The 14,242-nt window shown below is 40.3% G+C and overlaps 1 protein-coding gene across 1 annotated transcript in view; it reads left to right on the top strand.

The window, feature by feature from the left end:
- NBAS (NBAS subunit of NRZ tethering complex) overlaps positions 1-14,242 on the top strand; it is a 360,677-nt gene that overhangs the window by 293,754 nt on the left and 52,681 nt on the right. Inside the window, exon 47 of the mRNA XM_007471211.1 lies at positions 830-919. Coding sequence (XP_007471273.1) covers positions 830-919 — 90 coding nt within the window. The remainder of the gene's footprint in view (positions 1-829; positions 920-14,242) is intronic.

Raw genomic sequence — 14,242 nt, forward strand, 5'->3', positions numbered from 1 at the left:
AAAAGAAAAGAAAAAAAAATGAATTAAATCTTTCAGTAGTGGGGGGAAGGGGAACTTCAGTTCACCTACCTCTTTTTCAAAGGAAAACAAATTGCTATTGACTATGTCCATAACATTTACGTTTTAGAAAGTTAGTGAAATTTAGTAGGCATAAAATGACAAAGGGATGAACATACTGAATCCAGCAGTTGGTTTAAATCATATAACTTAAACTATTCAAAAACTCATCTAAAACTTCTCTTTCCTCTGTTACATTTTCAGAATTCAGTAGAGTTCCAGACATATGCATTTGTAGAATGGGCATAATAGGGCCTGTCTCGTGGGCTGTTGAGATTATTAAATGTCACGATGTATGTGAAGCACTTAGCAGTGCCTGCTACCTAGTAAGTACCATGTAAATATTAGTGTTTTGAAAAAAAGGCCAACTAGAGAATTTAGATTATTATATACTTAATGCTTAAAATAGCTCATATTTTTAATGCCCATTGAGTATATCTTTGAATTTTTGGATGACAGAATGCAAGTAGATTTTCTTACTCTCTCTTTCTCCTTTTTTTTTGCCCCCTTTTCCTCTACTCTCTTGGTAGGAAAACAAGCCTGTATTAGACTGTGAGCTCTTTAAGGGCAGAGGTTTCATCTCCACATCCTTAGCACGCAGTATAGGACTTGGTACCCTTGTGGGCTGCATATACCACGAACGGCTATGAGCTGGCGGTATATGCTGTGCCGAGATCCAGCTGGATTCATCCGAGTGTAAATGCCCACTTGCTTCTGAGGCTTGAGCCATCCTCTTCTGATTCCATTCCTCTCTCTGTCTCTCCCTTCGCAGTGGAGGCAGTGCTGACCTCGGGGGGCCGGCGGACCCTCTCCGCGTCCTGGAAGGGGTTGTTGCAGCCGTCCACGCCAGTGTCGACAAAGGGTAAGGCTGGAGCAGTTTGTGGGTCTCACTGAATGGCGTTCCTCGGAGTCCTAGGATTACTTTTAATATCCATGTTTATGAAGCTTCCATGACTAAGCATCTCTTCTAGGCGGTTCTGAAGGAAGAGCTGAGGAATTTCTGGAGATGCATTTTCCCAGCTGTACTCTTAGCCCATCAGCTCCGGCAGGACCCTCTCGTTCTCTCCTGGGCCTTGCTGGCCTCAGAGAGTGTGGTCTCTTCCCACCTCCTTCTGAGGGCGGCCAGGGAGTGGAACCTGCTCTGCTTCTTAGAAGAGCGGGGGTTTACATCTCCAGGAGGTTAACTGTATTGATTAAGTATGGAAACTCCTAGAGTGTGTATGTTATTTTTTAAAACCTTTATATATGTTAAATCTGTGTCATCTGAGGACTGAGAGTATAGCGGCTTTATAAGTCTAGGAATGTGTGTGTCTCCAAACCATTTTAAGAATCTTTCATTCAGGTCCGCTGGTAGTAGGGGTAGGAATAACAGCAACAGCAAAATGACAGTTATATATTTCCCAGAGTTGACGAAGATCTTTCCTGTGTCTGATATCCGTGGCAACCCTGCAAGGCCTCACCCCAATTTTCTTTGATACAATAATAATGAAGCGTATTTGAGAAACCCCCTCATAGTTCATTCAGTAATATTGTTTTTATTTGCATATTGCCTTCCAGTTATTGTTCAGGTACAGATACATTTTTACACGATTTCGATCAAAATGTATGAACACTTCTCTCTTCTGTTTTAGTTACTTGCTATTGGAACTCTTTCCGTTGATCTTTGTAGATTTAGTGGTTATCATTTTTGACGCCTGCATATGTGGTTGCCGTTGTCAGATGAGGAGAGAAAGTCTGGGAGAGAGGAGTTGCCTTGCCCAGAGTCAGAGGCCTAGGAAATAGAGCCAGGAGTCCGGTCTGTCCCTGCGTCATAATTTAGGGCTCAGATACTTTTATAGAATGTCTCCACGCATCGCTTTGGGCCCGCGGTTTGAGTGAAAGAACATAGGATAAGCCATATGGCTGGGTCTGGCAAACATGGCCAGCAGGGCCCTCGACCTACTGTGCCTTTTACTTTGCACGTTTTTTCTAAACTCCCTTGCTTGTGGGTCTTTAAATGGTAAGGAAGCCACAGCTGCAGCTAACGTGGGCTTCTTGTTCTAAAAAGAAACGTCACTGTTCTGCACGTTTAGTGTGTGTCATGTGCCGTGCTCGGTCACGAACAGTTAGTTCTGGGTAGGAGGAGCTCAGAGTCTTACAGGGGAGACCAGCTTGCCTGGGCTCCCAGTTACCACGCACTAGGGTGGTCAGCGCTGTGCAGAAAGCAAGGTGGAGGGAGTGGCTTATTCTGCCCCGGGAAGTTAGGGCAGGATCCACACGGGGCGGCATGGGAGCTGGTCTGTGACATCTGAGTCTGCGAGAAGGAGATGTGGTCCAGGCTGGGGACACCGCGTCAACAGGGCAGGTGCAGCAGATAGCAGGGTGGGCAGAGATGCTGCGTGGGAAACCCTCAGCCACTCTCTAGAGGGTCCATTGAGCGGCTGCTGTTCCAGTCACAGCCCATCAGTCAGTTCTCAGCTCACCGCTCCCCTGTGAGCTGTCGCACAGTGGCTGTCAGGTACCCGGACCTGGATCCGGGCCTCACGTGATGAGAGGGATCTTCACAGGCACTGCTTTAAGCCCCTTCCAGTGGGGTCTCTCAGTCTCGTCCCACTGGGGACATCTCAAAAAATTAGAAGGCAGTGTTTTTCTTAAGTGAATTTCCAGCCAGATATACAAAAGAATCCAACTTGGGTCACTTGAATACAGACTTTTTTTAAGCTTCGGTTTCCAAAGAGGAAGATATTGGGGAATGGAGAATCAGAACAAGATCCTACTTTTCATCCCAGAGACACAGAATAACAAAGGCTCCTTAACAACAACAAAAAACTTAAGTGAACTTTTTTTTTTTTTTCTCTTAAAAAAGAAACAGAGGGAGACAGACAAAGTCATAACTTGTATTCCTGGCAAGTGTTCTGTGAATGTGGACAGTTAAACCTGTGACACCCTTGGCTTCAGCTGTCCTCCCCGAGAGCGTGTCCACCAGTCACAGGGGGGAGTCGCTCTGTCTTTCCTAGGTAGTCCCTGGGGAGCGGGGTCTTCAGAGTGACATGGGAATTTAAACTCTTTTAAAGTAATGCTCCAGGATTGGCAGATACAAACTATTATATGTAAAATAGGTAAACAACAAGGTCCTACTGTATAGCACAGGTAACTATATTCAATATCCTGTGATAAATCATAATGAAAAAGAATCTGAAAAACAACATATGACTGTATGTATAACTGAATCATTTTTCTGTACACCTGAAACTAACACAACATTGTGAATCAACTATACTTCAATTAAACAAATCAAATAAATAAAGATAGAGTAATGCTCTTGGGTTCACTTGCTCATTACTTGGTCTGACATGACTGACTAACCCTCTAGGAGGCCACGTCAGGCGTATGTGCCCCTAACCCTCCCTCAGTCCCAGCCCTGTAATGTGAACACGCATTGCCCACTATGGCATCTGCTTAAACGGCAAATCATCTCTCTTCATATACATTGTCAGCTGTCACAAACACACACACATGCATGCACGCACACACACACACACACACACACATATGCATATGCTCTTAGGTGAGGCATACACTATCCCATAAAATTCCTGGCAGAGTGGCAGAGAGATTGAAAACTCAGAATTATGGTGTGTGTATTAATGGGTACCACCAAGAGTTCAGTTTTGTGTTTAATTTTTAGACAGTTTATGCCTTCATCAGCATGTCCTCCTTTGACTTTTTATATTGGTACAGATACCATCTACCTTTTAACTGCAGCTCCCGCCTCTCCCGTGAAGCCCCCTTTCCCCCTTCTTCTACCTGTGCTAAGGGTAAACGACGTAAAACCACAGCACCCACGTGATGAAGAGTGGCCCCCACTTGCCACAACTAGAGATAGCCCTTGCTCAGAAATGAAGACCCAAAGCAGCAAAAATAAATAAATTAATTAATTAAAAAAAAAAAAACACACAGCACCCAGGCAGGTACCAGTGGAGCCAGCAGCCACCTGTCCAGGCAGACGTCCTTTTAAGTTTAGCCACATTCTTGCTTCTAGGTATCAGGCTTAAGACTTCTAGGGATTTGAGATAGTGTCAAAACCTTTTTCTTTTTTAAATATCTTTATGGAGTATAATTGCTTTACAATGTTGTGTTACTTTCTGCTGTATGACAAAGTGAATCAGCTATACAAAAACATATATGCCCATGTCCCCTCCCTCTTGCGTCCCCCTCCCACCCCTCTAGGTGGTCACAAAGCACCGAGCTGATCTCCCTGTGCTATGCAGCTGCTTCCCACTAGCTCTCTATTCTACATTTGGTAGCGTATATATGTCCATGCCACTCTCTCACTTTGTCCCAGCTTACACTTCCCCCTCCCCGTGTCCTCAAGTCCATTCTCTACATCTGCATCTTTATTCCTGTCCTGCCCCTAGGTCCATCAGAACCTTTTTTTTTTTTTAGATTCCATATAAGCATTAGCATACAGTATTTGTGTTTCTTTTTCTGACTTACTTCACTCTGTATGACAGACTCTAGGTCCCTCCACCTCACTACAAATAACTCAATTTCATTTCTTTTTATGGCTGAGTAATATTCCATTTGTATATATGTGCCACATCTTCTTTATCCATTCATCCAATGATGGACACTTAGGTTGCTTCCATGTCCTGGCTATTGTAAATAGAGCTGCAATGAACATTGTGGTACACGACTCTTTTTGAATTATGGTTTTCTCAGGGTATATGCCCAGTAGTGGTATATGCCCAGTGCTGGGTCATATGATAGTTCTATTTTTAGTCTTTTAAGGAACCTCCATACTGTTCTCCATAGTGGGTGTATCAATTTATATTCGCACCAACAGTGCAGGAGGGTTCCCTTTTCTCCACACCCTCTCCAGCATTTGTTGTTTGTAGATTTTTTTGATGATGCCCATTCTAACGAGTATGAGGTGATACCTCATTGTAGTTTTGATTTGCGTTTCTCTAATATTTAGTGATGATGAGCAGCTTTTCATGTGCCTCTTGGCCATCTATATGTCTTCTTTAGAGAAATGTCCGTTTAGATCTTCTGCCCATTTCTGGATTGGGTTGTTTGTTTTTTTGATATTGAGCTACATGAGCTGCTTGTATATTTTGGATTTGTCGGCTGCTTCATTTGCAAATATTTTCTCCCATTCTGAGGGTTGTCTTTTCGTTTTGTTTATGGTTTCCTTTGCTGTGAAAAGCTTTTAAGTTTCACTGGGTCCCATTTGTTTTTATTTTTATTTCCATTTCTCTAGGAGGTGGGTCAAAAAGGATCTTGCTGTGGTTTATGTCATAGAGTGTTCTGCCTATGATTTCCTCTGAGAGTTTTATAGTGTCTGGCCTTCCATTTAGGTCTTTAATCCATTTTGAGTTTATTTTTGTGTATGGTGTTAGGGAATGTTCTAATTTCATTCTTTTACATGTAGCTGTCCAGTTTTCCCAGCACCACTGATTGAAGAGGCTGTCTTTTCTCCATTGTATATCCTTGCCTCCTTTATCAAAGATAAGGTGACCATAGGTGTGTGGGTTTATCTCTGGACTTTCTATCCTGTTCCATTGATCTATATTTCTGTTTTTGTGTCAGTGCCGTACTGTCTTGATTACTGTAGCTTTGTAATATCGTCTGAAGTCCAGGAGCCCGATTCCTCCAGCTCTGTTTTTCTTTCTCAAGATTGCTTTGGCTATTTGGGGACTTTTGTGTTTCCATACAAATTGTGAAGTTGTTTTGTTCTAGTTCTGTGAAAAAAGCCATTGGTACTTTGATAGGGATTGCATTGAATCTGTTGATTGCTTTGGGTAGTATAGTCATTTTCACAGTGTTGATTCTTCCAATCCAAGAACATGGTATATCTCTCCATCTATTTGTATCATCTTTAATTTCTTTCATCAGTGTCTTATAGTTTTCTGCATACAGGTCTTTTTTCTCCTTAGGTAGGTTTATTACTAGACATTTTATTCTTTTTGTTGCAATGGTAAATGAGTGTTTCCTTAATTCCCCTTTCAGATTTTTCATCATTAGTGTATAGGAATGCAAGAGATTTCTGTGCATTAATTTTGTATCCTGCTACTCTACCAAATTCATTGATTAGCTCTAGTAGTTTTCTGGTAGCATCTTTAGGATTCTCTATGTATAGTATCATGTCATCTGCAAACAGTGACAGTTTTACTTCTTATTTATTGATTTGGGTTCCTTTTATTTCTTTTTCTTCTCTGATTGCTGTGGCTAAACTTCCAAAACTATGTTGAATAATAGTGGTGAGAGTGGGCAACCTTGTCTTTTTCCTGATCTGAGAGGAAATGCTTTCAGTTTTTCACCACTGAGAATGATGTTGGCTGTGGATTTGTCATACATGGCCTTTATTATGTTGAGGTAGGTTCCTTCTATGCCTACTTTCTAAAAACTTTTTATCATAAATTGGTGTTGAATTTTGTTGAAAGCTTTTTCTGCCTCTACTGAGATGATCATAGGGTTTTTCTCCTTCAATTTGTTAATATGGTTTATCACATTGATTGATTTGTGTATATTGAAGAATCCTTGCATTCCTGGGATAAACCCCACTTGATCATGGTGTATGATCCTTTTAAGTGCTATGTTGGATTCTGTTTGCTAATATTTTGTTGAGGATATTTGTGTCTACGTTCTTCAGTGATATTGGCCTGTAGTTTTCTTTCTTTGTGACATCTTTGTCTGGTTTTGGTATCAGGGTGATGGTGGCCTCGTAGAATGAGTTTGGGAGTGTTCCTCCCTCCTCTATATTTTGGAAGAGTTTGAGAAGGATAGGTGTTAGCTCTTGTCTAAATGTTGGATAGAATTCGCCTGTGAAGCCATCTGGTCCTGGGCTTTTGTTTGTTGGAAGACTTTTAATCACAGTCTCAATTTCAGTGCTTGTGATTGGTCTGTTTATATTTTCTATTTCTTCCTGCTTCGGTGTCAGAAAGTTGTGCTTTTCTAAGAATGTGTCCATTTCTTCCAGGTTGTCCATTTTATTGGCATAGAGTTGCTTGTAGTAATCTCTCACAATCTTTTGTATTTCTGCAGTGTCAGCTGTTACTTCTCCTTTTTCATTTCTAATTCTATGATTTGAGTCTTCTCCCTTTCTTTTCTTGATGAGTCTGGCTAATGGTTTATCAATTTTGTTTATCTTCTCAGAGAACTAGCTTTTAGTTTTATTGTTCTTTGCTATCATTTCCTTCATTTCTTTTTCATTTATTTCTGCTCTGATCTTTATGATTTCTTTCCTTCTGCTAACTTTGAGGTTTTTTTGTTCTTCTTTCTCCAATTGCTTTAGTTGAAAGGTTAGGTTGTTTATTTGAGATGTTTCCTGTTTCTTAAGGCAGGATTGTATTGCTATAAACTTCCCTCTTAGAACTGCTTTTGCTGCATGTCACAGGTTTTGGGTCATCGTGTCTCCATTGTCTTTTGTCTCTAAAAGTATGTTTTGATTTCCTCTTTGATTTGTTCACTGATCTCTTGGTTATTTAGTAGTGTGTTGTTTAGCCTCCACGTGTTTGTATTTTTTACAGTTTTTTTCCTATAATTGATATCTAGTCTCATAGTGTTGTGGTCCAAAAAGATACTTGATACTATTTCAATTTTCTTAAATTTACCAAGGCTTGATTTGTGACCCAAGATATGATCTATCCTGGAGAATGTTCCATGAGCACTTTAGAAGAAAGTGTATTCTCTTGTTTTGGGATGGAGTGTCCTGTATATATCAATTAAGTCCATCTTATTTAATGAATCATTTAAGGCTTTTGTTTCCTTATTTATTTTCATTTTGGTTGATCTGTCCATTGGTGAAATTGGGGTGTTAAAGTCCCCTACTATTATTGTGCTACTGTCGATTTCCCCTTTTATGGCTGGTAGCGTGTGGCTTATGTATTGAGGTGCTCCTATGTTGGGTGCATAAATATTTACAATTGTTATATCTTCCTCTTGGATTGATCCCTTGATCATTATGTAGTGTCCTTCTTTGTCTCTTGTAATAGTCTTTATTTTAAAGTCTATTTTGTCCGATATGAGAATTGCTACTCCAGCTTTCTTTTGATTTCCACTTGTATGGAATATCTTTTCCCATCCCCTCACTTTCAGTCTGTATGTGTCCCTAGGTCTGAAGTGGGTCTCTTGTAGACAGCATATATATATGGCTATTGTTTTTGTGTCCATTCAACCAGTCTCTGTCTTTTGGTTGGAGTATTTAATCCATTTACGTTTAAGGTAATTATCAATATGTATGTTCCTTTTACTATTTTCTTAATTATTTTGGTTTTTTTTTTAACATCTTTATTAGAGTATAATTGCTTTACAATGGTGTGTTAGTTTCTGCTTTATAACAGTGAATCAGCTATACATATACATATATCCCCATATCTCCTCCCTCTTGTTTTCATATGTCTTTTCCTTCTCTTGTGTTTCCTGCCTAGAGAAGTTCCTTTAGCATTTGTTGTAGACCTGGTTTGATGGTGCCGAAGTCTCTTAGCTTTTGCTTGTCTGTAAAGCTTTTGATTTCTCTGTCGAATCTGAATGAGATCCTTGCCAGGTAGAGTAATCTTGGTTGTAGGTTCTTCCCTTTCATCACTTTAAATATGTCCTGTCACTCCCTTCTGGCTTGCAGAGTTTCTGCTGAAAGATCAGCTGTTAACCTTATGGGGATTCCCTTGTATATTATTTGTTGCTTTTCCCTTGCTGCTTTTAATATCTTTTCTTTGTATTTAATTTTTGATAGTTTGATTAATATGTGTCTTGGTGTGTTTCTCCTTGCATTTATCCTGTGTGGGACTTCTCTGTACCTCCTGAACTTGACTGACTATTTCCTTTCCCATGTTAGGGAAGTTTTCAATTATAATCTCTTCAAATATTTTCTCAGAACCTTTCTTTTTCTCTTCTTCTTCTGGGACCCCTATAATTCGAATGTTGGTGCGTTTAATATTGTCCCAGAGGTCTCTGAGACTGTCCTTAATTCTTTTCATCCTCTTTTCTTTATTCTGCTCTGCAGTAGTTATTTCCACTATTTTATCTTCCAGGTCACTTATCCGTTCTTCTGCCTCAGTTATTCTGCTATCGATTCCTTCTAGAGAATTTTTAATTTCATATATTGTGTTGTTCATCATTGTTTGTTTGTTCTTTAGTTCTTCTAGGTCCTTGTTAAACGTTTCTTATATTTTCTCCATTCTATTTCCAAGATTTGGGATCATCTTTACTATCATTACTCTGAATCCTTTTTCAGGTACACTGCCTATTTCCTCCTCATTTGTTTGGTCTGGTGGGTTTTTACCTTGCTCCTTCATATGCTGCATATTTCTCTGTCTTCTCATTTTGTTTAACTTGCTGTGTTTGGGGTCTCCTTTCCGCAGGCTGCAGGTTCATAGTTTCCATTGGTTTTGGTGTCTGCCCCCAGTGGGTGAGGTTGGTTCAGTGGCTTTTGTAGTCTTGCTGGTTGAGGGGACTGGTGCCTGTGGGTGGGGCTGGATCTTGTCTTTCTGGTGGGCAGGACCGCATCCGGTGGTGTGTTTTGGGGTGTCTGTAGCCTTATTATGATTTTAGGCAGCCTCTCTGCTAATGGATGGGGTTGTGTTCCTGTCTTGCTAGTTGTTTGGCATAGGGTGTCCAGCACTGGAATTTGCTGGCCGTTGGGTGGAGCTGGGTCTTAGTGTTGAGACGGAGATCTCTGGGAGAGCTCTCGCCGATTGATATTACAGGGGGCCGGGTGGTCTCTGGTGGTCCAGTGTCCTGAATTTGGCTCTCCCACCTCAGAGGCTGAGGCCTGACACCCGGCCGGAGCACCAAGACCCTGTCAGCCACCTGGCAAAATTTCCCCCACGGATCACAAACTTCATATATACCACATGTCTTCTAATACAGCTGCTGGACTGGTCTTTTTCCACGTCTAGGTCAGCATCCTGCTTCTTCAGAAAACTGTGGTGCACTCAGACTCCGGAGCTCATTCACACGGTTCTGTCCCCACCTTCCTCCGGCGCTGCCGAACCTGGGCCGAAGCTGCTCTTTCCTGGTGGGCCCGGGAGCTAGCAGGCCTTCTGAGAGTGCCCTCAGGGCGGCGCCTCTACTCTGACATGTTGGCTTCCAAATGGAAAAACCCTTTCTTTGTGTGATTAAAGGTGGCCTTCGAGGTCCAGGTTTCAGGGAACTGGCCCGCAGTCCCCAGGATGGTTGTGGCTTTGGCTGGTGGGGCCCCTCCAGAGCCGGCAGCCTCAGTGAGGCCGCCCTCCCCTGGGGCTCCAGGGCAGCTCCGTGGCAGTGGAGGGGAGAGACCCCGAGCCAGGAGTTCCAGCTCTGCCGACACGCGGGCTCCGTTTTGTCACAAACCTTTAAAAAAAAAAAATTATATTTTTGAAGTATAATTAATTTACAATGTTGTGTTTCTGGTGTACAGCAAAGTGATTCAGTTTTATATATATATATATATATATATATATATATATATGTATATATATGTATATGTATGTATTTTCTTTTTCATATTCTTTTCCATTATGGTTTATTACAGGATATTAGATATAGTTCCCTGTGCTATACAGTAGGACCTTGTTTTTATCCATTCTATATATAATCGTCTGCGTCTGCTAATCCCAAGCTCCCCATCCATCCCTCCCCCACCCCACTCCCACGTGGGAACCACTAGTCTGTCCTCTATGCCTGTGAGTCTGTTTCTGACAAAAACCTTTTATAACGTCTACAATTAAAGATGAGAGTACGATAATTATTCAGAGGCTTGTGCCTATTAAATTTATTTTATGAGCGTGTATGTTTTCTCCCATTACAGATGTACCTCAGGGATATTGAGAGTTTGGTTCCAGACCACCACAATAAAGTGAATATCACAATAAAGCAAGTCACACAAATTTTTTTGGTTTTTCAGTGTATATAAAGGTTATGTTTGTACTGTACTGTTGTCTATTAATTGTACAGAAAGAGCATTGTGTCTAAAAATAATTCTGCATACCTTAATTTAAAATTACTTTATTGCTAAAAAATGCCAAAACAATTACAGTAGGAACATCAAAGATCACTGATCACAGATCACCATAACAAACATAATAATAATGAAAAAGTTTCAAATATTGTGAGAATTAGCAAAATGTGATACAGAGACATGAAATGAGCAAATGCTTTTGGAAAAATGGCATCAGTAGACTTGCTCAATGCAGGGTGGCCATCAATTTGTTAAAAAAAAGACAGTGTCTAGAGTGCAATAAAGTGAAGTGTGATAAGGTGAGGTGTGCCTGTATTTATGTATATCTGTAATATCATATTTTCAGAGTATATTTTAAATTTCTAGTTTGTGTTAAGGATTAGTTTATTATTATTTATTAGTTTGCCTAGGGAAAAATGTTTCAAAAAATTCAACAGCTAAAATTATAATGTTCTAAAATAATATAATAATATACCCATTAAACCAGGAACTAAGAAAATACCTTGATGAGGTTTAAAACCAAAAATCTAATGAACATCCATTACTTATTCTTATTTAACAACTCACTCAGTCCTCAGAACCACCCTATCATATTACTATTATTGTCATCTCCATTTTACAGATGAGGAAATGAAGGTCAGACAGGTTTTGTAGGTTGTCTGGGATCACCCAGATAAAGACATGTTGTGAATTTCTCTTACCGTACCTCATCTTTTTCTGACATTAAAGGAATTGCCCAGGGATCTTATTAAAATACAAATTTTACTTGGGTAGGTGTAGGTAGCGCCTGAGATTCTGCGTTTCCAAGCAGCTCCCAAGTGCCCCTTAGTCCATGGACTGAACTTCGCAAGGTCCTAAGGCATTACTTTCCTCCATTTTCTCACCGCTTCCACCTCCTTCTCTCTGCCTTGGCCTTATTTCCTTTTCTACTCCCTGCCTTCATATACCTTTAAACAATTTCCTAACAGAAATGACCCACAAGTGTGAACCAGTATATTAGTGATTCTCAAAAGGATGTACAGAAATAAATCCACTCAGAGAACAGATAATTAATGAGGAATTCCTCTGTGCACCATTCAAAGAGGGAGAAAGATTTCCTTCAAAACTATTGAGTATTTTAGGAGTCTTTGTTTGTTTGTTTAAATTGCTGCTTAATCACAGTAGCAGCTTCAGCTGTCTTAAAGCTTGGTATGTGTTGAACAGTGTCAGATCATTCAGGCTTCATTGAGCTTTTTGGAGTTACCTAGGGACTTCACATTATTTTTAAAGCACATGAAAGACCCCGCCCCCCCCCAAAAAGGAAAAGATAAAGAAAGCCCACTAGAGCAAATTGAATCCAGTTTCTTCTTACTCTTCCCGCTCTGTGAGGCAAAGTGAATCATCAGATGATCTCCAAGTATCCCCAGTGCATGAACCCTCTGTTCTGTGATATGAACCCTGCTGAAAGCCATGTTCGCCAACCAGGAGGGTGGATCCACTCTGCCACTGCAGTGTTCCTTGGGGCCACCTAAGGCCATATTTATTACTTCACAGCTGCTGTTTCTGCCGCATTACAGTGAGATGTGTCCATGTTTCTATTGATGAATGAACCTCAAGACCTTCTGATTGGTGTACGTTTGAGAGCAGCCACAAAGCCGTTGTTAGTATTTATTTACCAAAAGTTAAGATTTGAGATTGGAATTCTGCACACACCAAAATTATTGCCTTTGTAGGAATTTGTCTTTTAATATAACTTGATTATGATGATTATTTGAAAAAAAATCACACTTTTTATACTACTGCAATGCCATTAACACGTTATGCATTCGTTTGTTTTCAGTTCCCTTTTACTCTTTGTCAGGTGCCCCAGTTGTTTCACGGGAGCTGATGAATAGAAGACATTGTCCTGGGAACTGTCTGCTCCACCCAGTTCCATGTGTCGTGAGGAAAGCGTGCGCAGTGTGTGGATAGGTTCCTTAACTGAGTTCAGGGGCCTACCCAGAATATGAGCACTTACGTCTCTCACTGTTCGCTCACTCACGTTTACTTGCTTTCCACCCCGGGCCCACCCACCTGCCTGTCCTTCTCTCTCTATCTAGCCTAGCATGTTACAGATCAGCTTGCAAGCTCATCTCCTACTGAGGCCAGGCAGGTAATGGAAATGAGCAAGGTGGACGGGGCTTAAGGGAAGGTAGGAAGTTTGGAGGCTGAGGGGTACTTGAGAGCTCAGGAGGCCTTATCTAAGGAAAGCAGCTGCCAGTGAGTCCTTATCTTCCAGCATTTAAAGGGGAGCTACGTTGTTAAGAGAGTGGATCCTAAGAGATCTCATCACAAGAAAAAAACCATATTTTTCTTTTTCCTTTTTGTATCTATATGAGATGATGGATTTTCACTAAACTTACTATGGTAATCTTCACAATATATGTAAGTCAAATCATTATGCTGTACACCTTAAACTTACACAGTGCTGTATGTCAATTATATCTCAATAAAGCGGGAGAAAAAAAGAAGAGCTGATAAATCTTCGTTGTGTAAAATTTCTAAATTTTGAAACATTGGTATATATACTGTGTAAGCCAATACAAAACGCTGGCTGCTGGTTTATAACTTCAATCCTGAAGGTTGGACAAAGTGACCTTCTGTCCCCTTCAGGCGTTCCAATTCTATGACATTTACATTTAGAAGAAATCACAAAGGTCTATGTTTGTCTTGTCTAAATGCAGTCTTTCCTTCTCCCATTCTCAAATAAGAACAATAATTTTATTTTGTGTAGTGCATCATGATATATAAAGTGCTTTTCATATTTACTGTCTCTTTTAATAGACCATAATCATTTAAGTTCAAGGTTGGGGTATCTTCATACGTTTATGCCATGCAGAATCTGCAAACTCTTATACAAAGGATCAGCTTATTAATATTCTTAGAATCTGTCTTTTTCTTTGATTCAATAATTGCCTTTGTTTAGTTGGCATTTCTTTTCCGTTCCTTTGTAGTTTTGTGAATATCCTCTTATACTACCTTACTTACCTAGTAGAACATCATATTCTCAAATTAATCATTCAGTGAACCTAGTTTTGTTGTCATTGTTGCTGCTGTTGTTCTTTTCTGTTAATAGAACTACTCGTATATTTCAGAAGACTCCTTATCTTTTGGGCCCAAACTGATTGTGTGAATGTGTGTGTGTTTCCTTTAGTAGTTAATTAAAAAAAAAAAAAAAAAATAGTGTACTGAATTACCCTGTGTAGTACAATAACCTCCCCCCACCACAGAAATCCTCATTATAGGGAA

The sequence above is a fragment of the Lipotes vexillifer genome, unplaced genomic scaffold, assembly GCF_000442215.2.
Source record: "Lipotes vexillifer unplaced genomic scaffold, Lipotes_vexillifer_v1.1 scaffold604, whole genome shotgun sequence".
NCBI classification, from domain to species: Eukaryota; Metazoa; Chordata; class Mammalia; order Artiodactyla; family Lipotidae; genus Lipotes; species Lipotes vexillifer.